The 23,719-nt window shown below is 39.0% G+C and overlaps 2 protein-coding genes and 1 pseudogene across 2 annotated transcripts in view; 1 reads left to right on the top strand and 2 right to left on the bottom strand.

The window, feature by feature from the left end:
- LOC136284123 (fibroblast growth factor receptor 1-like) overlaps positions 1-6,337 on the top strand; it is a 159,982-nt pseudogene extending 153,645 nt beyond the window's left edge.
- Positions 6,338-9,529: 3,192 nt separating this feature from the next.
- LOC131774932 (melanocortin receptor 4-like) lies at positions 9,530-10,654 on the bottom strand. The gene has a single exon (XM_059091027.2). It carries the CDS (start codon positions 10,652-10,654, stop codon positions 9,530-9,532), a length of 1,125 nt encoding a protein of 374 aa, XP_058947010.2.
- Positions 10,655-11,890: 1,236 nt separating this feature from the next.
- Positions 11,891-23,719, bottom strand: part of LOC131800258 (DDB1- and CUL4-associated factor 1-like) — a 12,546-nt gene continuing 717 nt past the window's right edge. The window contains exons 3-20 of the mRNA XM_066173945.1: positions 23,398-23,540; positions 22,717-22,798; positions 22,061-22,155; positions 21,231-21,344; positions 20,821-20,963; positions 19,865-19,940; positions 19,620-19,681; positions 19,088-19,154; positions 18,100-18,171; positions 17,811-17,870; positions 17,080-17,162; positions 16,483-16,567; positions 15,609-15,842; positions 15,040-15,133; positions 14,411-14,515; positions 14,205-14,278; positions 12,884-12,964; positions 11,891-12,596 (exon numbers count right to left, since the gene is read on the bottom strand). Coding sequence (XP_066030042.1) covers positions 12,438-12,596; positions 12,884-12,964; positions 14,205-14,278; positions 14,411-14,515; positions 15,040-15,133; positions 15,609-15,842; positions 16,483-16,567; positions 17,080-17,162; positions 17,811-17,870; positions 18,100-18,171; positions 19,088-19,154; positions 19,620-19,681; positions 19,865-19,940; positions 20,821-20,963; positions 21,231-21,344; positions 22,061-22,155; positions 22,717-22,798; positions 23,398-23,540 — 1,829 coding nt within the window. The 3' untranslated portion in view covers positions 11,891-12,437. The remainder of the gene's footprint in view (positions 12,597-12,883; positions 12,965-14,204; positions 14,279-14,410; positions 14,516-15,039; positions 15,134-15,608; positions 15,843-16,482; positions 16,568-17,079; positions 17,163-17,810; positions 17,871-18,099; positions 18,172-19,087; positions 19,155-19,619; positions 19,682-19,864; positions 19,941-20,820; positions 20,964-21,230; positions 21,345-22,060; positions 22,156-22,716; positions 22,799-23,397; positions 23,541-23,719) is intronic.

The raw sequence follows: 23,719 nt of genomic DNA, 5'->3' as shown, positions 1-23,719 counted from the left end.
CACTAAAGCGGAAGTACTCAAATAAAATTAAGAATAATCTTTCAAGTAAAATTGAATCCATGTTTATCTCCCGAAATCAATGTTAGTAATATTTTTGAGCGAGGTTGTGTATGTTAAGTGGTCCGTGATGGCATAGAGTGGCTTTTTTTTAAACTTTTATCAATAGTAGCCCTATTCCGTGGAACCTATATTAAACGGTCAACCATTTCCCGTGCGTGACCGCTAAATACAGGTTCGACTGTAACAAGCTTATAGAGTCAAACGAATTTAGAATAATTCTGGAAATGCTACGAATTATTGTAGTTTTTAGTAAGATAAAAGCAAGGATTATGTACCATATGAACGGTAGGAAACAAGAAGGCGCAAACAGAGCAGTATTAAAAAAAATTGTCTCAAATATCTATTCGACCGACTATTAGGTATTATAACAGGTGCAATTTCTAGGCTTAATTGCGTCTCTACTTTTGTAAGTTGTCTGTAAACAATTGCGCGGTTCAATGAGCTTGCCTAGTTAACAACAATGCTCGAGATGTGCAGCGTTTTCTTAGCAAATAATTTTTTTTTCAAGGAGGATGAATCTACTTTTGAAATTTCATGTTCAATACAACTGAACAAGACGGCTAACTGACATTTTTGTGGCAAGTATGGATTATATGGGGTTTAGAAAACTAACTTTTTTTTTTATGTAGACCAAATTTATTAGAAGTTGCGCTGGTGGTAATATAGCACTTAGTATACAAAAATGTTTACCACATAATTGTGTCTCTCTTGACATGCAAAGTTTGTTTGTTTATCTAATTTTTGTGTGGTTTCCCAGCAATCTCCGGAGAGAAAGGAAGGAAGGCCCTGCTGAGAGAGATCGAGTTATTAAAACTCTTTGGAAGGGAGGGCCATGAAAATGTTGTTAAGTTCATTGGTTGTGTTACAGTTGGAGGTAATCAGCTATGTTATGAATATAATCAGCTAATTCACAGTAACGATAAAAACATCTCTGAGTTCAACCACGTCAACCAGTATTGCTTAGATGGTGTACTAATTCAAGGGTTATTTCATTTTTTGTCTAATCTAAAGAAATTTACTTCGCACTGTATGTAGGCCATTTTACTTGGAAGATTTAAGCTCTAAAATTTACATGCTAATTGTGATAATAGTTTTAACTTACGATGGGAAGTCTCTGTCTATTTATCTGCCATCCCTATTTTTCTGCCTTTCTGTTTATCTGTCTGTCTGATCTGTCTGTGTGTCTGTCTGTGTATTTCTATCTGCTGTATGTGTCCATCCGTTTTTTCTATCTGCGTTTTTTCTTCTTGACTTTCCCTCTCTGTCTCTACTTTCTTAGATATAACCAAATGTATAAGTAGATAAACACATTTTGGAACTTCTGCACTGCTTGCAATACCATATAACAATTTTCTTGTTTTTCCCTCGTTAGCCTCAGCCAATACGTATCACTGGAGTAAAGTACCTGTGGCGAGGTGACTATGATGGGCATCTCAGAAAATCCAGGGGTGTTTTCGACCACTATCATCATGGAGTCGGAAGGGTCAACCAATTGACAAAGTATGACATGGTGCTGTTGTCTAAACAGATCGCACATGGTATGACTTTCCGCGCGTCCAGAGGGGTAAGTGCTCGACCTCTTCCGGGTTGTGGTCCTGCATGTGTTACAAATGGCATGACTTTGCAAATCGTGCAGTATAATACGCGTGTACGGCTAAACAAGATCCAGCAAATTAGAATTTACTATTCCACCAGAGAAATGGTTACATTAGGCATGATTGTTAAACTTGCGACCGCTATTTAATTTTTTATTTATGTAGTTTATCAACGTCCCTTATCAGCTCATATATTTTTTTTTCGATTTCAAGATAAGATCGCGATCTTGCAGGCTCGTAACATCCTTCTTGATGTTAGCATAGTGTCTGCAAGTTGACTGCCTTTGGGCTCTCCTATCAGGAGTAAAAGACGGAACAGGACATGCCAAGCAGCGTCATTTTCAGGGAATTTCTTCATCATTCGGTCAATTTGTTTTGGGGCAGCTGGGTATGGAAGATAAAAAATGCGAAGAATTAACTATTACTGTACTCACAAACATTTATTGTCAGGTATACAGTTTTACTGCCAAAACCCATTTCCCTTACATGGGAAGAGTTCTAAGCGTATCGAACACTTTCACAGAAAAACAAAAAGTGTACTCTGGATGAAGGGTGCACACAGGAAATAGGAAAGCTGGAGGAGAGATCCTTCTCTGAATAGCAAAGATACAAAAATCGAAAGGCACAAAGAAACACAGGAGATGTTAAAGGAAAAGGAGTGTGTGAATTGTTTCCATAGAATTTGTACCAAAGGTGATCTACATGCTCTTGAACATTATCGTAAGTCGACTCACATCACGGTTTAATATTATATGTAAAATATTTTAGCACAGTTGTATTAACAAGCTCTTTAGCTGTCAGATGTCTATAGTATTTGGTTACTCAGCCAGGGAATGTATCACAACAATGGGAGACCTGCACCCGAGATTCCCTCTTTGGACATGATGGGAACAACTGTTCAACCAAAAGCGATTAGTGTACGTACTGATTGGTTATTATCAACATAATTTCCAAGACGTGGACATTTTTACGCATGATTACCTTAACTTAGAGAGGAAAACTAGAATTATTCCGTGCTCTCTCGATTAGAGGGTTCAGTAAGGAACGTCAATGCTGGGTGAAAACAGCTGAGGTTACAGCTGTAGTATGAGACTTTGACATGACTATTAAGTGTACACAACGAGGGGCACAATATCGCCACCTGGCTGATTAGGACTAAGAACAGACGGATGAAAGGATGAGTGGATAATCAAACAAATAAATATGAGTTTTCTGTTAAGGAGGTTTTTTGTTTGATATGTCTTGATGGACATGTTTTTAAACATCCCAAGGTATCTGATGTGATTACATATCTTTCCTACCCCAGTTGAGATATATCGGTCATCCTTCTATTTCTTTGACAGGTGTTCTACGGATCGTCCTGTAGAAATCTCCAACTGTCGGTACCTAACTTGTTTGTTACTGTACATTCAGGAATATTACCTGAGCGGACTTGCACGCACACTTCCTAATTGATGAGTGATACCGAGCGAAACAAAAGCGCATTGTACGATAGAGAAAGTTGACAGCAGTGGGACTCAATTTTGATGATAAATAAAAATTTATGACGATTGCATAAAAACTTGGGACATAAAACTTAAGTTGAAGTAGAACACTGAAAGTCAAGATTTAGTACATTATTGAAAAACCCTTTAAATCCATCGCTACACTGTAAATTTGTTTTTTTCTGTACTCTTCATCTGATGTAAAAACCGAAACCTATTTCAGCCATTAATTGTCGTTTTTCACAGAAGAATCATTAACCGATCGCCCTGAGAGGAAGTGGAAGTGATTACAACGAAAAGAGTGTGCCTTTTTTGGCGAACAGAAAAAAAGGAAATAGAAAAATAGTGTGCCGATTATTTTTCCACAGGAGGCATTCCCCTTACCGCAAGGATGGTCCTCAAATCACGACTATGAAAAACAATCGAAGAAGGTTATCGTCTGCCAAAGCCTGAACATATCCCGACGAACAGTTTGTGAAGTGTTGCTTCCTCTGTGTGGAATGTTATATAAGTCAAAAGCAATATCCGATTGCTGCTGTGCGTCAGGTGTTTTGATACTCTTGGTCTGAATAAGAAGTCCGTCCTAAGAAATTAATCTTATCTTGTCAACCATACCAAAAATTTAAATGAATTAAGTTGTGGAGTCAAATTAAAGAATTACGGTGGGTTTTTCATCACAGAAATTCGTTTTGAAGCTGAAAATGTCAATGAGATAAACTTAGTATTTCAGTTATTTTTGTAACTAAGTTGTGGTTTCTCAACTTTGCTACTTGCAATCTTAGTGCCTATCGCGGGGAATTACTTGTGATTCATATGTCCCTGTGTTTTTCTATAGATACCTCCGGGGTGATGTTAAACTGTGGAAAATACGAGAAAGCAAGAGCCACAGGCCGGAGAAGACATTTTGTGAAGCTCTACCAAACAATGGCTACATATAATTAAAACAAAGGTTTGCCATACAGCGTCTAATTCAGGATATACTTTAGGCAATTGAAATTGGTATCCTAATTCAAGTCAATTGCGAATTTCTTTTCACGTCCATGTGATGTCAAAAACGCATTAACTACCCAGCCCGCTAACAATTGTGTGAATGCAGTTTCATCATGAACCAATGTTACTTTTTAACCATATGCAAGGGTGGTTACGCTCATGTCAGTCTGGATCATCCTTATTTTCCATCTGTTGTCTACACACAAGAAAGAACGGAAACAGATCTTAAAATTACACTTGTTGAACAAACTTGACAGAAAGCGGAGACAATTACCCGAACTTTTTCTTAAATTCATTGGCAACAGTACTAATGGGTTCTTGTCTCTTGTGGACCGATATCTGAATATCCTGCTCTTTTTTTGTCTTTTGAGTGACTTCATTTTGAAAAATTCCTTCGTTCAAGATTTTTTAACTCATGCCAGTTCCTGATTAAACTTCTAATCTTTTCAATAGGAAATTATGTAGATATCTTGGGACGATGACAAGTATGATCCAGGAAGAAGTACTACTTTGTCGATGACCGTGGAGCTGTTGCAAAAACCCAGAAAGATGCAGGAGCGGACGAGCTAGGAGAAGCTGCAGCAAATCCCAACTGTGAGAGGGTGGTGAACACGGTGCTATGGCACAATCCCTTTCGTGGTTGCAATCGGACGATGGCCGCTACAAGCTTTCCATTTTGGAATTAACGTAGGAGACGAAGGAGCACCTGAAACAGATCAAGACCGCTGATATGGGGGTGAACACGGTGCTACGGCACATCCCTTTGTGATTGCAATAGGGACGATGGGGCTACAGCTTTCCCTTCGCTATCAACGTACAAGATACAGGGGCGGCTGCAGCAAATTCTCGCCCATGAAAGTGGGGTAAGCATCGGTGATGCTGCACATTACAATTTCGTGGTTGCAATTGGCGATGGTGCTACAGCTTTCCCCGTCGCTATTAACTTACAAGACAAAGGGGCAGCTCGCAGCAAATCTCGTCCATGAAGTGGGGTAAGCACCCCCCCCCGGTTGGTGCACTTGCTGCACATCCCTTTGTGGTTGCAATTGACGATGGTGCTACAGCCTTCCCCTTCGCTATAACATTACAAGACAAAGAGGCAGCCGCAGGAAATCTCGCCCGTGAATTGGGTAAAGCACGGTGGATACGGCACATCCCTCTATGGTTGGAATTGACGATGGTGCTACAGCTTTCCTTCTCGGAATCCACGTAGAAGCAAGAAGGTTGTACACGCACTCCCCTTTTGAGACGTGATAAGAAAGCATATGGATGCCCAAGCGTACTCTGTGGAGAGTGATACTTTACCATATCTTAGCCCGAGAACGAGGACAGCAAGATGTTGATGACTCCGAGTGCCACTCTGCGATTGAGGAAGAAGAAATTGATTGACTACGAGTGCCCTCTTGCGAGGCGGGGAAGAAGAAATTGATCCTTTACCATCCTCCCTGGTGATGGACCAAAAACGCTCTAGATGCTTCAGTATGGTTCCCTTGGTGACTGACGAAGAAAAATTCTGATTCTTTAGCATGCCCCCTTATGGGTGAGGAAGAAGCTTCCAATTAACTCAGCATGCTGCCCTGTAACTGCGGGGAACAGAAGATTCGAACAGCCACAGGTAAGCCTTTCTGTTACTGAAAAAGAAGATCCTAACTTCTTTGCACGCTCCGCAAAATGAGGTGAACAAAACCTGAGACCTCCCATTCCCTTGTGTTGATGGAGGAAGAAGATCGTGCATTCTATAGCAATACAATACTTGATCGAAAAAGAAGGCCACAGTGATTCCGTCTTCCCTCCAGATATTCAAATTGATGACGAAGAAGGTGTAACAAGTGAACCTGAAAGTAACGTTGGTTTTATGAAGGTGCTGTAGCAGTTCAATCTGACAAAGGACCCGCCCCCCGCAGTAGACGAACGAGAACTGAGGACTTGACCAACTAAAAGTACACGAAGGATGAACAAGACGATCTTGGAAAAAACTATATGGGACCGACCAAAGTGATGCTGTAGACCTTCATTGACGGGGAGAGGAGGCTGGCGTACACGAGTATGATGGTAATCAACTTACTGCTGCAGATAAAGGACGCAACTGGAAGTGACGAAGACGAGGAGTCATCTGAAGTAACTCCTCTTGTGCAGGACTGCGGCTTAATAGCAGAATTGCTGAACCTCCAAGGTTGTAGTCTTATAACACTCTGTGGTAATTTGTAGTTTAGATTTCGAGAACTTCAGCCTCAATTTCATAGCTTTTGATTTTAAGATGTAGTTTCTATGGACTTTTACTTTATTAATGCTTGGTAGTGATGATAACCATTTTCATAGTTATAAATGGAGGTTAGATGGAATTTTCTTGGAAAAAAAAAACTTGTTTATTTACTTCACTTTGCATTTCTTAGTTTACCGTTTATTCGCTTGGTGCCTTGTCAGGGCTTTGTTGTTGTTATTGACTGTAGGCGGATAGAGAAAAGAAAAAAAAAGAAAAGAAATTGCTGTTAAGATAATTTTTATAACTGATCTAGTCAGAAATTTTGCGTAAATTTGTGAGTGTTGTTCTTAGTATAAGTATTTCTTATTTTTTTGTAAGTGCATTGAAGAGAAGAACAATAATGGACATGTTGATCTCTCCGAAGCCACAATGAATTTACCCTGTTAGGAATAATGAAATTGTTGTAAAGCACTCTCTAAATGCTTCAGTAAACTTATATAAGCTAAACTCGTTTTGTTTACTCCATTCGTTGCAGCAAAATTGCTGGTTCGGATCAGACCACTTTACTTAAAACAAAGGCATATGCGCATAAAATGTCATTAATAATAGAGAGACAAAAAGGCGAAAAGGGTGGGGCGAGGAAATCTAACGGTAGATTTGATGGACACAATAAACTAAAATGACATTTTGGCTCCTTCAAAACACAGTCGAGCCAAGATAACAATGGATTCTCATTCAATCATTTTTCATTTTGTTTTTGCCACGAGCACTTACATATAAAGCTAACATTGCCTCACCTATTACTTCAACTTTCATCGTGGGGAGAACTGTGTTTGATTTTTAGAGAAACATGCAACTGCGGTTATTTTCTTATTGTTTTTCGTTGTGTTTCTTGACATGAGCAAGGCCTTTGCCAAGATTAACGATGGCATTTCGGTGTGGCTTAGTTCATCATTAATACATCTGATAGACAACAAGTAGTGCTCATAAATTCTGAGTTCCCTGACCCTCTGGTCTTTGAATCCAGAGTGCCACAAGCGGTTGTTCCATGACTTGTCTTATTCAGAATATATGTAAATGACTTTTCATATGCCCCTCAATCTTGTTTTACTGAATATTATTGGATGATGCTAAACTTCAGATTTCTTTCCCAGTTCAAGGCTGGGCGAAGACAATAATTTTTTCTGAGGCGTGGAGTGTCCTTTAAATTAAAGTGAAGTAAACCACGATCGTCGATAAAAGATCAGTAGGGACTCTGACTTCGATCTACACAATTTTGGTTCATGTCTTTTATTTCGGTATTTGTCTATTTGGCTGTTGAGGATACGTGTAGGAAGTATTTATCGTTTAGATAGGGTTTTGAAATTTTTGTACACGAATTAAATTTAAGTATGTTTTTATTTGAACCTCCCGAAAATCTGACATATTTCGACCCACTCAAAATGAATCTAAAGAGCCCAAAAGTAATCACTAAAACGTAAACTTTGCTCATCCTTCTCCATTCACCTCCACGGGATTTGCGCCCAAAAAAGTTGAGACTGTTGCAGGAAACAAATTAATCAAAATCATCTTTTTGCATCATTTTATCTCATAGTATTAAAATATACACTAAAACAAATAGTCATTTAAGTGCGGTGGCCAAGAGGTGGGTGTTTACATCTCCGCTTCGCAGCTTGGTAAATATCCACCTCTAGTTAAATCTACCTCGGTGAAGAGTTAAGAAATATAAACATTTGATAAATTTCCAGTGTAGCGATTAGCATCGCAACTTTTCGTGATAATGCAAACATTTCAGTAAAGACAACATTGGAAAATTAATCATTTTTCTATCCATATCTTGTAAATTAATATCAATAAAGGAAATATAAATAAATTTGAAAGGTCTTGGCTGACCACCAAACACCAGCACACGCACAACAATAACTAAAGTGTGTCAATATCATATATTATTACCCTTGGTCTTATCAAAACAAGCAGGCTGACATATCTGTCAACCAAAAACGGTCTATTTATGCGACTAAGAATAAAGTATTTGAAAGCCTGATGACCCAATTTGCCAGTCTCTAGCTAAATACTATAACAGGTACTGATAAGTAAACACGTAATACCTCTTGAAAACCGTCAGAAGACGGATTGTGCCTTTCTGTGTAAGCGTAACCGGTTTAATGACTAAGCTATTGAGTCATTCATCACGCCCTTAAAACCAAGACTATTGCCAAAATGGCCTAGAGTATATTCTAGAGCTCGTGTGAATGATTTATTCGTGATACATCATTACACATTCCACGCTTTGTTTTGGAAGCAGATGTGAACTGTTTCTGGAAAAAAAAATTTTGTTGAACATTGATAAGGGCTGCGACGCGCGCTTGTGTTTTCATCATAAAGTTAAAGTTCAAGAGAACTTAAAGTTTGGCTAAATCTCGTTTTTTATTATTCTCGAATTTACTAATACCAAAATATAAGCCATTTAATTACCAATCAGCCATTTTTGTGGCTTCCTCAATTTGCGAGATGTTTAATTTAGTCTTATTTGATATTCAAGCATGACGCATTTTAAAATAAAGGTTAGACATATTCATCTTGAGGTTTTTCCTCCTGATTGTGGGGAAAAGTCAGCTGAAAGAGGCCAAAAATGCAAAAGAAAGCAGTGGTTCACTGTGACTGTATGTATAGAGACGTCAGCAATAACTGAGGCGGCGAAAAAGGAAAAGAAAATAACAACCTTACTTGTTTAAAAGCGCCGCCGGCAATAGGACTAAAGGGGCTGCACAAATGTACGGGGTAGACTCTTTTAAGGTTTTATTCGACAAAGTTGCTTCGCACTTCGCTGAAAACGGTTTGTTTAGTCAATATGCGAGTTATTAGATTTACGCATGAGAGAACAGGGCACATCGAGCAAAGACAAGTCCACAATTAACGTTTATTTACTAATTTTGTTTATGCATGGGCGATCTTTAAATCAATATTAGAAACCTGTCCAAAATAGATAGAAAGAATCAATTCTCAAACAATATCTCATTGTATTTCATGGCAAAAAAAAGAGACTAATTGATTTTATGTCTTCCTCTTCTTCTTATTCTCCTTCCTGTAAAGAGAACATGGAAAAGAAAAGAAATTTGTATTCCTCCTCATATTACAATAGAGTCTTCGACTCTGTAAGTGCAATTGCTTGTCAGCATTCAATGATTCCTTATTGATTAATATAAAAATTCGCAAGAAATTAATTCTTTAAGGACACGGAAGTTTTTCCAAATAAGTACAGGCGACCTCGAATCACGAACAACAACAAAACGCCCTGGCTGTGTCTTTACTGCCTTTCTCACTTCCGTGATTTTCCAACAGTAAAGAAAGGGATTCAGAGATGAGTTCAGATAAACTAAAGTTTTCGTAAAGAGCCACAGAGCATGAATTGCTGATCCACTAAGTACTGTATGTCTCAATATCGACACAATTATAAAAGGGGTGTAGTATGCCACTAAAGCCAACTGCAGCCAAAATATGCTGGAAACTGTTTTCTGATATTGTTTGATGTTTAGTTGAACTCTTTCGTTTAATCTTTGTTTTGATGAACCTTTTGCTGTCCATGCACGTACTCTTCCCCTTCCTGTACCCTTTACTCCTGCTCCTTCTTCTGTGGCTGTTCTTGTCCCCGTTATTGCGCCTGCTTCATCTTTTCCTGCTCCTATATCTTCTCCTGCATTTGACCGTCCTTCGCCAGGGTTGTCTTCTACTTCAGCCTGGTACCGCTGTAATCTCAGGTGGATCTTTACGTAGCAAAACACGGAAGTAACCAGAGATACCACAACGGCCACAAAAGCAACAATCTCCGAAACCGTTTGACTCCAGACACGAACCAATCCGCATAAAACAGCAATTATCCAGCATAAAAGTATAACAGCTTGAGTTCGCTTTAGTGTCACAACTTGTCTGTATCTCAGCCTCAATAACAGAACAAGAAGTCTGTCAACACTGATGGCTGTTGATATCAGTACAGTCACTCCAAACAAAACATAGTTGGATATACAAACAACCTCTTCGACGTAATACACAATATCTATGTCGGTGTTACCAAGATCAATGGAAAGAAATAAAACAGTCACGAACAGAGGTTGTGAAAAAAGACCCACACAAAGATCGGTAGCGGCTAGACATTCAAACAAGACCTTTGCAGCGAGATGCAAAGAGGACACTTTATAAAATGTTAATAGGAGCAGAGCATTACCAAGAGATGCAATGAAGGAGAGGACAATGTTGAAAGCGAGGAGAAATGCTACTACTCCAATTGGTAATTGTGAAGATAACTGGCTAGTGAGGGTCGCCATTGGCGCTCACGTTCAGACTTGTGGCTCTGTCTTTCCCTCTTTTGCCAGCAAATTAACGTTTATTAGGCGATCCGTATTCGATATAAGAGTATTATTGTTTTGTTGAGAATTTTAGCAGTTTCTATTGGATAAAAAATTCCTCCTGTTGTCTGATTTTCCGATGACAAATGTCACAGCTATAATTATACTTGTTTTTAACTCTTTCGTGTTTTATTCATATTCTTTGAATTTTCATCATGTTTAGTAAGCAGGTGCCACATTTATTTAACATACTAAATGACGTAGAACCTGTGAATTATTTTTCGCCAATACTTTGTAGAGCTTTCTCAACAAGTCAGCTTTTCTTTTCAGTTCCTGACCCATGTGTGTCTGCCCTTCTTAGCTATGCTCGTTTTGTTTTTAAGGTAACATATTTGTGGTTCTTTTATAAGCAAGTGCTTTTTAGATGAAAAAATTTGCATAATATACTTATGTTAAGAAACATTGTGGTGAATTCTCATAAATAAAGACATCATTGAGCTACAAACAACAACAAAACGCTCTGATTGTCTTCTTTACTGCAATTCGCACTTCTCTGAAAAATTAATTATTTTGCCACGAGTGTGTTCCCTAAATTCAGAATTCATTAGCCAGAGCCAATTTGCCGGCTCGTCAGGATATGTTAGTGAGTAGAGGTACTCTTTAACTTGGCGAAAAACATAGGGGCAAGGCTAAAAAATATTCGTGAAAATCTTAGCTCGATATTACTTTTTCCTCTGAATGAATTCGATTAGGGTTTAAGTTTAAAAGAGAAAACACAACTTTAAAATTAATTAAATTTGCTTTGAAACGAGTTGGGTGTGGTGTGCGGAAAAAAAGTGTTACCACCGCAAATAGCCAGCTGAAAAGAAAAAATTACCTCCATGCTTCTTTTGAAGTAAAAATGAAGAAATAAGCCACACGAAATATTGGAAAATCACCGCAGGAAAAGAAAACAAAATGGTATTGACCGAAAACCCTTCAACTCTGTTTTTCTTGAATATAGAAAACCCCCGTCTGCAGTTGAAAGTCTTACATGGCTAGAGAGACTTAAACATCACCACCTGCTCATTTCGGAAACTAGATTCGTTCTTTGGATGTTCAGTGTGGTGTTCAAGAGGAGAGTTCTCAACGCCTTTAGCAATGAAAGAGTGGTAACTGCTATAAAATAACATGGAGAACCTAAAGGAAAATACAAACCAAACAAGAATTAATCAATTTCGTTGCTTCACGGGCGTATATGATCGAAGTCTTATTATGTTTGTTTCGTCATTGATCTTATAATTTCCATTGCAGCCATTGTGGGAAATGGTCTCATTCTTTTCCCTCTCTGCAAGATTTCTTCCCTTCATCAACCATCAAAATGTTTGTTCAGTAATCTTGCATGCACTGATATCACTGTTGGACTCAGTTTCCAGCCGTTTCATCGCCCTTACATAATTTCCCAAGAACACTCTGCAATTTGTTACCATGGCTCGCTCATCAACCGAACCTTGGGGGTCATTTTCTGTGGCGTCTCTGTCCTCACACTGACTGCATAATCAGTAACATGGGTGTAATTTTTTCGATGATGACTTCTACTTTCTGCTACATAGCATTTTACATAAAAAAACTCCACCGTCAAGAAGTTCAACTCCAAGCTTAAATTATCATTCCCAAATTGTGTGATACAAGTACATTTTTCAAAGATAAAAACATAGCAGAATGACGTGCTCATTGTTGAGTTGAATTAACAACTGAAAGATGGAAACTTAAAAGCCGCGCTTCAAAAAATTGCAATATCACTGTCATCATCCGAATCATCATCGCCAGATATCGTGATTTCAATTTCGTCGTCATCATCATCATCGTCATCGTCATCATCATCATTTTCATCATCATCGTCATCGACATCGTCATCTTCCTCGCCACCTTCGTCGGATTCCTAAGAGAAAAAAGGCATGGAGTCGTTATTTTATGGACCTACATCAAACACGTGTTGCACTAAGTGACGTGTTTTTGAAGTATGTTCCAAAAGTAAATTAAAGTTCATCTCTGCTTTAGTGCCAGGGGGCGCTATAGTCCACAACCTAACAAAGTGCAGGATTTTGTATGCAAATAAGGCACGAACCAATCACATAACCGAATCCGCATCCAAGATGGCGGTTTCACTTCTCTTTGATTGGTCCGTTCCTACGAATGTTGATGTGAAAGTCCTTAAGATTCTCATACCTGCTCGTCCTCGTCATCAGCCCTACGCAGCCGCCCGACTTCGTACACCCGGCAAACGCTTTCGTCGGTGCTGGCCTGATTCTAAAAAAGAACGTTACCGAATTTATGATATGAAATAATTCACGTGAACTGTTATGACATGATGACAAGATCTTTACGATGATAGTTTGCAACTTATGCAATCATGAAATGACAAGTAAAGCCAGTCAGATGGTTCGCATTGCCAAAGTTTCTCCCAGTTGTCGTGGCATGAGGTAGCTGGGATTACTGCTAGCTCCTGAGCTTGCAGTGCAGGCGTTATATTAGGGCGAGTTAACGTTAAGAAGTTCGCGATCGATTATTTCACCGGCCATGTTTGACTAAGAGTTTGAGTGGAAAGTGGAAGGAGGGGGCAGTGAAAGGCGAAAAGACGCTTGCTCGAAGAGGCTGTTAAAAAGCGAAACACCCCATGACTAATTGTGCCTCACCGCATTTTCGGAATTGAGCAAGTAACCGTAACCACAAGAAAAAGAAAAAAGAAGAAAAAAAAAAGCGTAGAGCGGATGAGTGAAACTGTGAGGCAGTTTTTTTTCAGCGCAGAGACAAATGGCTTCGACGTAACCTTTTCCAAGGACACAGATATGAGCTGATATTCGCTGCATCTTATGTTCTTTGAGTGTAGCTTCCGTTAATCCCTTTGGCGATGTTTCTTCCATTTGATCGTAAACGGTGCTTTGAAGCAGACACACTTCTGCACTCGAAGGTTTGTTTTATAATTAGTTTTAAAGCTAACCAGCATCTGAAATAGAAAGCTTTTCCTAAAAAAACCAGTGGGTAACACTGCCAGCAGATCTTTTCCAGTGACCAGTGTGGAAATTAAGACTTTTTGCTACCCTCGTAATGCGCGAGACACTCCATGTTCTGATGAACACTTGAGAGATTCCCTAAATCTGTCTACAGCCGCTTCCTGCTCTAAAAAATTCGGTTTTTCTAGGCAGCTTCCTCGTGAATGAAATCGGAATTGTCAACTACGCCTTCGAAAGAGTTCACCCTCTTTTGTTTTTCCCGCAAGATAATCATGAAGCAGTTTGGCTAGTGATTGACAAGTAGAGCTAAACCGCACCAATCGGCTCAGGTCTTACGATCAAGATAAATTGAATTTAATGTTTGATAGAAATCACAAGAATCCTCTTACCTCTGAAGAAGTGTCGGAGAAGAGGGAGAAAAAAAGAGAAGAGAGGAAGTTAAGCAGGAGCGGGAGAGGAAGAGGATGGGAATGAAAGAAGAAGGATGGAAGGGAGGAAAACAAAACAAGGCAGAGGTTTCCGATTTTTAAGCTTACCTCAATAACGGCTACAAAGCTGTCAGTTATATCGGTACACAAATCAAATATTGTCTTCTTAACGTCGATTGTAGCTGTTTGAAAGCAATTGAAATTTCCAACATCATTTTCTCACTCATTTCGTAAACGTCAAGATATTTCAAATTAACTGATAACGAGCGCCAAAAAAATTTCTATTAAAATTTGTAGCAAGCCCTCCTGCTCACCTATTGGTTGATAATCTGTTGCGTCAAAGGTCCTGAACGAGGTCTCGTACGGTCCAAGGAGCCTGGAAGCTAGCGGTATTTCCAAAGGATCCGAAAGATGTTTTACTATAAAATACGGAAGAACAAATACCGCTCCCTTCAGTCCAGAATTCATTTTTTTTTCATTTTTTGAGATATCAGAGGCTCTGAGGAACTTTTCCCTGAGGGCCCAGTTATGTAAAGAGCGGATAACGCTATCCGACGGATAGAGTTTCCAGTGGATAGCGCTATCCAACCTTCGAAAGACTGGAGCCGGAAGTTTTAGGGTTATGAGTGGAATAAAAGAGCTAGAGCTCTTTCACTTTTCCAAACACCGCAAAAGTTGCTAAATAATTGATGAAAAGTTGAAAAATTTCCTTACGCAATTTTGGATGTCTATAAACTGCTAAAAACCTATGGAACCATAATCCCGGGTGAGTATTCTGTGCTCTCAATTTGAATTTGAATATCTAGATGACATATAGATCGCAACTAAAAGCTCACGACTTGGGCGCACTAAAACCTCAATGTCGGGTCTGGTTTCCTTCGTGAAAAATTAATAAAGTATCAACAAATTTGAGAAGTGTGTAAACAAGTAAACATGAAATTACCCCCATACATGACGTCACCACTGTTATTGAAGATCACGTGACATTGATCTAGTGAAGGACACGTGTCCAGTAAATGGAAAGAGCGAAGATCCCACTGTTTTTAGCGTCAAGGATAATTGGCAAAGCAAAAGGCACACTGTTTATTTGAAATGAGTTGCTTTGGACATTCTAAGGGGTTAGTGTCACAAGAAACAGCAGTGCTTCGTCAGTTGTGAGGGCGGGGAAATAACCAGATAGTTTGGTTTTATCGACTAGGTTGATGATGTAAATTGGCCAGCAAATCACCAAGGATATTCAGACATAAGTTTATGCTCAGTGGATCAGTCAGGTGACTGTGTATTAGTTCCCGAAAACGCTCAAGATGAGGAAACAATACACTTTTCTTATGAAATAATAGCCCTTGATATCTATCTCTCTCCTAATTCACTGTCAAAGTAAGAAGAAGGAGGTAGAGTGATTTTTCGAGATCCGTGAAAGGCCGACGTTGTGTTATGTTATTTTCGCGAATCTGGACTCTCTGCTTTACAGTCTAGCATTGGCTCGTTCTTTAAAAACAAAAAAAAGGATACAATCTCTGAATTGATGATAATCTCCAGCCCGGAGGGATGAAAAACGCCGCTGACAAAGTTGTTAAACTTGTCAAACTTGTGTATAACCCGTTTGCCTTTGACATCCCATAATACACCGTCGTTCAGTACCAGGTCGTCCGTGGGATTGAAGGAGGCGAGGTTCTTTGAGTAGTTGTTAGTGTTGTTGGAATCGTGCAGAGTTAGTACCCGCTGACCTGTCGCAGTGTCGTAAATCTGATGGTTGAATATAATCTAGTGAATAATATCATCACACTCTAACTGCATTCTAATGCTCGCAATTATCGAGAAATAAAAAGGGTGTTTTGGCAGAGAAGTACCACAAGCAATAAACGACAAAAAAAAAACCTGAATCAAATACAAGAAAACATTGGTCAACCTTTACTAAGGTAATCACAAGGCTTTGCCTCCAATTTATCAACGATCTACCGATAAAAATCTCGAGTTCGGCGCCTTAAGTTTGACTAATGTTTCAAAAGGCGTATTTCAACTGAGTGACTTGAAAGAAAAACCAAAGTTGTTTCTGAAGCATATCAAAATAGCAAATTAAAAAATTTTCAATCACAGCCAAGAGGCCTCAGAACAAGTAAACTGAGGCGCAGAAAAATGATCTTGGCCATGAAGTCTGAGCTAAAAATACTTCTTAAAAGTCCATGTATTCGAGACAAAAAATGATCGTGTACAAACTTGGGCGAAATTGGTGATTCTATCTTGCTATCCCGTGTTCACGCAGTAGCAATTTCGCTGATCTATTTTTCCTTTTGTAAATGTTCTAGATGAACAGCGACAATTTGTCAAACTAAGGCTGATCGTGATGTATTTAGAAGTGAAAATGCATCAAATGTCTTGAACTCACATGCGCAGTAGCGTCGTGTGTGCCAATAATTCTGTCTTCTGATAAATTACTAAACTTTACCCAGGTGTCTTCGCTAAATGGATGTCTGAGCCAAAGAGAAACAAATAAAATTAGAAAGTAAATAACATTTTTTATCAAATAGAGAGATAAATGTAACGACAAAATATTATAGTTCGCCTACTGTCACCGTGTTATTAACACCAATCCGATTATAGGATACAAGCCATGACATACACCAAAATTATTTCCCATTTTGCTTGTTTTGATCTTGGGCGTCAATTGCCGCAGGTGAATTAAGTTGGAATCATTGCTCGTCTCCTGTAATCTATGAAATTAATTTGTCTAAGTGTCTTCTGTAAAAGTCGTAGCTCTGACAGAATAATGTAAAACTTCTTCTTGTATTTCAGCGAAAGTCAAGTGAATAAAAATTAATGGTAAAACATAGTGAAGTATGTGTTTGTTTTATGTTTCTGCGACAAACATTGTAGTTTGTTAAAGGTGAGATACATATAAATCAAGCAGGGACACAAACAAGGACGTGCCTATCAGATGCACTAGTGGTACGAATCAAACAGGTTTTCAAGTTCAAAGACTTACTTCATTTCGAAAACGTCTCCAAATGACCAAAGAGCACAGGGAGGCAAAGCAGACGAAGATGACGTCAATAAAAGTTCGCGGTCCTAAAAATTGAAGAATGAAGAACAGAAAGACAATTTCAGTGATAAATGAATTCGTGAACACAACCTAAAAGGTTCACATGAGCCTTAGAAAGGTTCATAACGTTGCGAAACGCGCTGCAAAACTGATGAATAAAAAGGGTTGATTGGTTTCAGCGAAATATATGGAAATTAAACAATTAACAAGAAGACTGGATTTGACCGAATGTTAAGTTATTTAAAAGCAGTAGCGGAGCTGCCTTGTTCGTGTGGATGTGGACCAAAATCCAACATCGAACCTAACTTGTTACCATTTGACTGTTGTTGGGTTGGGGGAGGGAGGAGTGGGTGCGCCAAAAAAAAATATTGTTGAAAAACATTAATGAAACTTTGGACTCTGTTCGAAGTAGAAAGAAAGGTATTTTTAACCCTTTAACTCCCATGAGTGACCAAGACAGAATTTCTCCTTACAATATGAATACAGTATCAAGCAGAAAAGTGATGAGAATATAGAAAAATATTAGTTAGGGAATTATAAGTTGATCCAATACCAAATTCTCCAAACAAACATCACAGGAACTATGCGGGAGAAGTAAAGAGAATTACTTACAAGATCTTGGGAGTTAAAGGGTTAACTATATGGAGAGGGAAGCTTCTATGTTGTACTCTTACTTTTGAACATTGGCACATGGAAATTGCTCTGTCTGCGCTACAGAGATAAGTCGCCTCTTCCTGCAAAATGCAATTTTTTTAAAAATAAATACGTGAAATACAAATGAACATGAAAACCATGCACTGAGCGGTTTAAATCTAAAAAAGAACCAAAAAAAATATATATAGGTGTGATACAGCTGACAACTTAACTTGTCCCAATCAACGACTAATTCAAACACATATAGGTATTTGAAGAAAAATTTGGCGTTTGACTTGAAATCAAAAAGGTGTAAATTGAGTTTTGTACCTGTCCAGTCATTAAGTTGTATTCCTTCAACTCGCCTATTTGTGTTCCAAGAAAAACAGACTTGCCATCGGGCTGAGGAGAAAAAGTAAAAACTTAGGTACTACGTTTACATGACCTCATAAAAGCCACTACTTTTTTTTTAAACTATAGTAAGGATAATTCTTACGGGTAGAAAAAAAAATCATAATTTCCATTTTACTACGAATCAGCCAAATGTAAACGACACCAAGAAGAGGTTCAAACCGTTTGACTTCTAAGAGCGACCAGCGTCTAATTTCTCTTTATAATATCACTCCTTGAAGCCAACATTAGGACCACGAGAATAAAGAAAATGATCACCGAATAAGAAGCTCTTGATTTTTAAACAAATTCTCTTTGTCAGCACCTTAGGGATTACATAGAGAACAGTAAGGAGAATATGCATACTGATGTTGGCATGTAAAGGGTCAAGCCCTGAAGATAGATTTTTGAGGAGTAAATATGATGTCTGAAGAAGTATTAAGGTTCGTTCATCGTAAAAAAAAATTAAAAAAATCGGTATTCAGTTTCAATTGGTTTTAATTTTCTTCACTCTCGGGAACCGGTCTTTATTTATCACTTGGTGAGAAGGGTAGGTTAAATTTTTGGGGATCCCACGGTTTTTAGGGGGGAGCGGAGGGGGATCAGTCGTCTCTAACAGAGCTTAGAGGAGCAACTGCAGAAGCGACTGCCAATGAGGTGGGATCATTACAATACTACAGAACTTTGAGGGAGGATCAGGTGAATTTTATTGTGAAACAAAAAGAATACTCCGGTCCCCCGCCCCACTCCCCAGGAGGAAAAATGACAGGCCCCTTCTTAAGTTTACTTCAACTGCTTCGTGTTTGCCAAATTTAGCCAACCAGGATCTTTTCTATCCTTGGGAGTGGTTAGTCCTCGATATCACTTGCTCCTCTTAGCAGTTATAGATCTTAAAAATCACATTGAATATGGTAACAGAGACACTTACTGCAAAACATGCACATGTAAAGAAGCTGTTTTCTTCAGTATCGCGAATGGCCCTGAGCGGTTTAAATCTAATGGACAACAACACAGTTAGATACAACCAAGAACAAAACTTAACACAATCAACGACTAATTGTGAAACTTCGTCGGCAAAATGCGTCAGAATTCTGTAGAGGAACATTATCTTGAACATTATCTTGAGCAAACTTGGCATATTCGAATCGTTTCCTTGAGTCCAAAACTCTCTGCTAATAAAACTGAAAATAAAAGACTTCAAAAGGAGATCAACTAGTGTCACGACCTTGCACGTGAAAAACTCCACTTCTTTTAGTCGACGCGAAGACGATAAGCCGGCGCTTTTGAAAAACACGAAAAATCCACTCTGTTCAGAGATTATAAAAACCTCCGTCACCTGTGTTCAGAAATACCGTTTACGTGTGGACAGGGGTCTGAGAATCAGGTTACAATGATTCTGTTAAAAAAACATTAAGAATTTCTAATAAAGCGATACGAAGTACAAATAAGGCATCTCCTACCTTCCGTACACAAACCGTCTGTTTAGTCTGGCGCCGTTAAATCCGCCATGACGCGGAATCACCTTCAGGTGGGAGAACATTTTTCAAGATTGAGTACAGATAAATGTTGAGGGAGACCACTCTATAATAAGAGCTGACACGAGTATCAGAACGACCTATTAAGATGATGAGATAAGTGTTTCCTTTGTCCGCCACCGTGGCAAAATAGTTTTGTTTAAAGCTAAGAACAATATTAATATACATACTTCTCTTCGCTTTAACCTCGTCGTCATGTTCGATGGTGCGTAATATCTGTACTTTGGTTCGGGGCATTTGTGGGGTCTGACGATAGACAAATCGGAATAAGTTGATTGTTCACAGTTTTGAGTTTTCTTAGACATCTGCAATTGTGGCGTATGATTCGATAAACAGCCCTATTTTAAGTATAGATTTATAAACACTCTGGAATTTTTTAATTGAAAGAGAGGAGATGCATTATGTGCAGTTTTTCAAAAATAATTCTGCAAGATGCCACATTTATAACTCTTGTTATAAATGTTACAAACATTTTAAATAAACGGGCAAACACTCGGAGAAACAGTAAAAAATAAAAAAATAAATAAAAAGAAACAAATAAATAACAAACAGTAAGGAAGTGTGAAAAAAAACCAAGCAAAACAAGAGAAAGTCTATTTGTCTAGTGACCTAGAAAACCTTGTAGGCAAGAAATAATTCTTACTCACCTACCGGTCTACCAGGAGGAGCTTAGGGTTTCACAAACCTTTTATATAAGTAGCTACCGTTAAAGAGATAGGCGGTGGTGATTACTTAGGGGTCGTACAAAATTCGTAAAAAATCTCAACGAGGTAATTTGGTATTATAAGTCGAGTTGGTCACCACTTCAGTCAACGTTAGCCCTTCGTCATCGCTCTGACGAAGGGCTAACGCTCGAAACGTTAAATTCGAAACTATAAACGGTGGCTAATTTACGTTATCAACTCAGTTTATAATACCAAATTACCTTCTTAAACTCTCCAAACAACAAAGCACCACAGTTCTTTAGAAACTTTGCACCTTTAAAATCTTAACAGGAGGCACTACGATACCATATTTAAGCAAGAGTGGAATGCGTATAAGAAACTCTTAATGAAACTACTGGCTATCCTCCAAACAAGCTGAAATACTTTTTCAGACGTCTTTGGCTCTAGCATACATGACTTACCGTATTAAGGAGAATGGAGGGCCAGCGGACACAGGATTGTTACACTGCGCATGCTGTTCGCGAAGATACCGCGTCACGATCATGTCCAACGTAGGAGGTGACGGTGGGCGTGCAGGGCGAGAAAGATCGGAAGGTAGAAGCCGCTGACCAAAACAAACATGCAGACAAAGAAATTGATCGACGTATCATAAACAATATTGTAACACAAAACATTAATAAAATAATAATATCGTAATAATCAACAAATTATTATCCTTTTCGACAAATAAATTTACACGAGATTAAAAAAAGACTCTTTCCATGAATTTCTTTGTTCTTATGGCAGGGGTGGGATAAGCACACGCCAAAATTATGATCAGCATTCAGATACAGTTATCCTGACCGCTCAATCATCTAAACATTGTTATTACCTTTCCTGTTGGTGTTCCAGGGTCGTTGAATCGGTACCGCGTCAGGGATGGAGTCCCGGGAGTGCTCACACCAGAGGAGGCCGTAGAAAGGCTTGAGGAGTGATTGAATCGAACCTGTGTACAGTGACATGGGACATGACGGTAAGCATACGGTTAGTCTTGTACGAAGAGATACGATCCACATTATGAGCCTGACTGCTTGCCCGCCTGATTCACTTGATCGACCGATCGACTGACCGAACGAGCGAGCTCTAACCTACTGAACGATTTACTGGTTGATTAGCTGATGGACGGACAAGCCGACTGACTGATAAACGAACAGCCGTAGTGACAGACAGACTGACTAACAAACTGACTGACGGGCTAATTGACTGACTGACGGACAGACGCAATGACAGACCGGCTGACTAACAAACTAACTGACTGACGGGCTGATTGACTGACTGACTGACGGACAGACGGAATGACTGACAGACTGATTGTTTGACTAATTGACTGACTGCCTGACAGAGACGGAATAACTGACAGACTGACAAACAAACTAACTGACTGACGGGCTGATTGACTGACAGACTAATAAAGGAGGCAAGTTTCTAAAGAAGCGCTGTGGTGCTGCGTCGGTGGGAGAGAATAACAAAGTAATTCAGTATTACCAACTGAGTTGATAACGTAAATTGGCCACCGTAAAGAGTTTAAAAGCTGACGTTTCTGGCGTTAACCCTACATCAGTCGCTATGACGAAGAGCTAACACTCGAAATGTCAGCTTTACCCTTTATGGTGGCCTTGTGATCACAGAATACACTTAACAACGACAACATGCACCACATACTTTCCTATTAGTAGGCGTGTAAAGCAGATTTGATTCAGGTTTTGGGTCAGGTAGATTGGCCTCTCTCCGTAAAACCTCTGCAGTCTCATGAAGTCCTAGTCCAAAACAACCACACCTTTGATTAACAAATGAGCCAAACACCCTCAAGACTAGAACAAATTTAATTCGAGTGTCCAAAGTAATCTGGGACGCTTCGCCTTTACTCTGCTAAGGGCTGTCATTGATCTAGACAACTCACGCCACCTTCTTAACCAATCAGATTCAAAACTAAAACCAGTTGCGATTTTGTCACCCGCGTTTTCCCGCGCTTCAGAAGGTTGTTTATTTTTACCTTAAATTCTTATTGGCTCCACGTGATATTTTTCTTCGTTCTGATTGGTTGTTTTGATTGCTATACGACACTCAAAATAAGAAGCAGAGACTTAACTACAAAGAGGCCTTACAACAAAGATTATTCCTACTAAATTATAGAAATAATCCAGCTCTGCATAATTGTTGGACTGTCAGATGACTTGGGACTTTCGTTTCTAAATTTCAAGAGTGTGTTATGAAGCGGGGTGTGATCTAAAAATAGGTTTAAAGGGAAATTCTTCAGTTTGTGATTCCGTTCCTTGACCTGGTTTTCTCTTAATGCTCCTCGACGCTCCACAACAAACCTTGGGTTGTGAGGTGACTGTGAACCAGTTGTAAAAGCTCTTTTGCCGGATATGAAATATGAGTCTGCGCAACAACATCAGCCTAAGAAAGTAAAGGCTGATATTTAGTTATTGGGCTGTACAGGGTTTGAAAGTGTCCTACTTAAGAGAACGTCGAAATAAGTAAGAAAACCGACCCCACAGAAGCTACTGGGTAAGAGAAGTAAAAGGACAATTCAAACTCTAAAACTGTTAAATTTACATATGATTTCTTACTGGGCTGTTCTAATAATGCTCTAGAAAGCATTAATTTCTTAATTTCCTCTTAACTTAAAAGTATTTAGATGAAACCCGATAGTGTGACCATCTTACCTACGATCAAATGTTTTCTTTTGGGAGGGGATGGCAGGGAAACTGAGGATGTCCCTCCTCCCCTCCTCTGAAAAAGCCTGAAGGCAGTCTCAATGACCATCCATTTTTAAACAAGAAATACAAAGAAGTAGATTCTGATAAATTCTTCAAATCAAAATCATCGATTGTTCATTATTTAAGCAAAACTTTAATAATCGAAATTAGACTTTACCGTACGTTTGCCGTTCAAACAAAAGTTAGTGAGCTGTAAACTGTCGAGTAAAGACGCTGTTGAAGGTCTCCGCCCTCCCCTGTGTGAGACGATAGGTTGTGTCAATTACAAGTTCATACCTTGTTTATTCTAGACAGGGACGGGACTGCAGAGGACGTAGCCAGGGATTTACCAGTGACTCTCTCAAGTAGCTCGGCAGCATATTTGCAGAAAAGGGCGTGGTCAGAAGCATTATCCTCAATGATCGGCTCTCGCATCAAAACTGTCAACAAATTCAAGACAAACGACAATGAGTCAACGTAAACGAAAGAAATGAAATGATGTTTTAGAAGGTCAACATGGCTGTAAATACGTAGAATGGAATGACTTGTTTTCTTTTAAGCGCTGGAAAAGAAAGCCACCTGTGATGGTGAGTGCTCGTTTTACATTTGAAAAAGTGTT

This window comes from Pocillopora verrucosa, chromosome 11 (assembly GCF_036669915.1).
Source record: "Pocillopora verrucosa isolate sample1 chromosome 11, ASM3666991v2, whole genome shotgun sequence".
Classification (NCBI taxonomy): domain Eukaryota; kingdom Metazoa; phylum Cnidaria; class Anthozoa; order Scleractinia; family Pocilloporidae; genus Pocillopora; species Pocillopora verrucosa.
This window is presented reverse-complemented; position numbering and strand designations above follow the sequence as displayed.

What these genes read in the sequence shown, in the direction of transcription:
- LOC131774932 (XM_059091027.2), bottom strand. Translation starts at nt 10,654, where the DNA reads ATGGCGACCCTCACTAGCCAGTTATCTTCACAATTACCAATTGGAGTA.